General features: G+C 46.7%; 1 protein-coding gene across 1 annotated transcript; it reads right to left on the reverse strand.

Moving 5' to 3' along the window:
* Window positions 1-223: 223 nt before the first annotated feature.
* On the reverse strand, window positions 224-898 carry LOC125312687. Its single transcript, XM_048271723.1, has 2 exons — window positions 743-898; window positions 224-547 (listed from the first exon to the last, which is right to left on the reverse strand). Exons 1-2 carry the CDS (start codon window positions 874-876, stop codon window positions 310-312), a joined length of 372 nt encoding a protein of 123 aa, XP_048127680.1. The 5' UTR covers window positions 877-898; the 3' UTR covers window positions 224-309.

Genomic DNA, 898 nt, shown 5'->3' on the forward strand with positions numbered 1-898 from the left:
TGAGGCAAAAAAAAAAAAAAAAAAGGGTTCGAATAAGCAAAGACGGGTGAAAGGAATACGGATAAGATGTTTACCAGAGTCGTGGCGCTCTGGAGAGTCGAGAAGAAAATTCGCAGGGTTGAGTTGATCCTCTTCCGTTTCGAACTCTGCACCCAATAACAACACAAGCAAGCGAGGGTTGTCCTCAAGGTCATTGTTTTACGCAGGAAATTACAACATCAAGAACAAGTCTACACGACCAAATTGTTAGTTTAGTTTGACTAGGGATGCCGGACGTTGCTTCGGTTTTTATCTAATTCTGTACCCTAACTAAATGGAGGGAAAGGTCGACGTCTTGGCGAGGATAGCGACGCTCAAAAGGGTAGAGCCATCACGTGCCATCTCACCTCCAAGGTCGGGCGAGCTGGAAGAGGCCGGATCCCTCAGGAGGCTTACGCAGCCTTGATTCTGAAGGGGACTCGCACCTTGTTCGCACTTCCGCAGCGGGTCGATAGGGAGACAGCAATTCGATGACATCGGTTGTTCCGAGCTTGCGTGTGTCAAGAACCTGAAGATTAAAATTGGTTGTGACTAGGGTAATAATCGTGCTGTTCAAGGGGGATAGTTATGCATGTTTCAGTAATCAAGTACATTGTGATAGCAAATTAAAAATTGCCTTCCTAGTTGCACCTAATGAATGATCCCTGGTCATGAGATAACAATGCAAGTAGAAGTTTCGATTAGTACATAAAAAGTGACTCACTCGCTCTGATTAATAGAATGCAAGCTGAGAGCTTGAACGGGGCTTCCCATTGAGGCAACTGCGGCGGTCCCATTCAAAGCACAATGATCCCCGTACATGCCGCCTAAGACATTGTCGCCATACCGCACCGGCATTGCATTTGAGAGCTGTTGCTGG

The sequence above is a fragment of the Rhodamnia argentea genome, chromosome 10 (assembly GCF_020921035.1).
Source record: "Rhodamnia argentea isolate NSW1041297 chromosome 10, ASM2092103v1, whole genome shotgun sequence".
NCBI lineage: Eukaryota > Viridiplantae > Streptophyta > Magnoliopsida > Myrtales > Myrtaceae > Rhodamnia > Rhodamnia argentea.

What these genes read in the sequence shown, in the direction of transcription:
- LOC125312687 (XM_048271723.1), bottom strand. Translation starts at nt 876, where the DNA reads ATGCCGGTGCGGTATGGCGACAATGTCTTAGGCGGCATGTACGGGGAT. An exon ending in CATTCTATTAATCAGAGCGA is followed by an intron (nt 548 to 742) that starts GTGAGTCACTTT and finishes TTTAATCTTCAG; the next exon opens with GTTCTTGACACACGCAAGCT.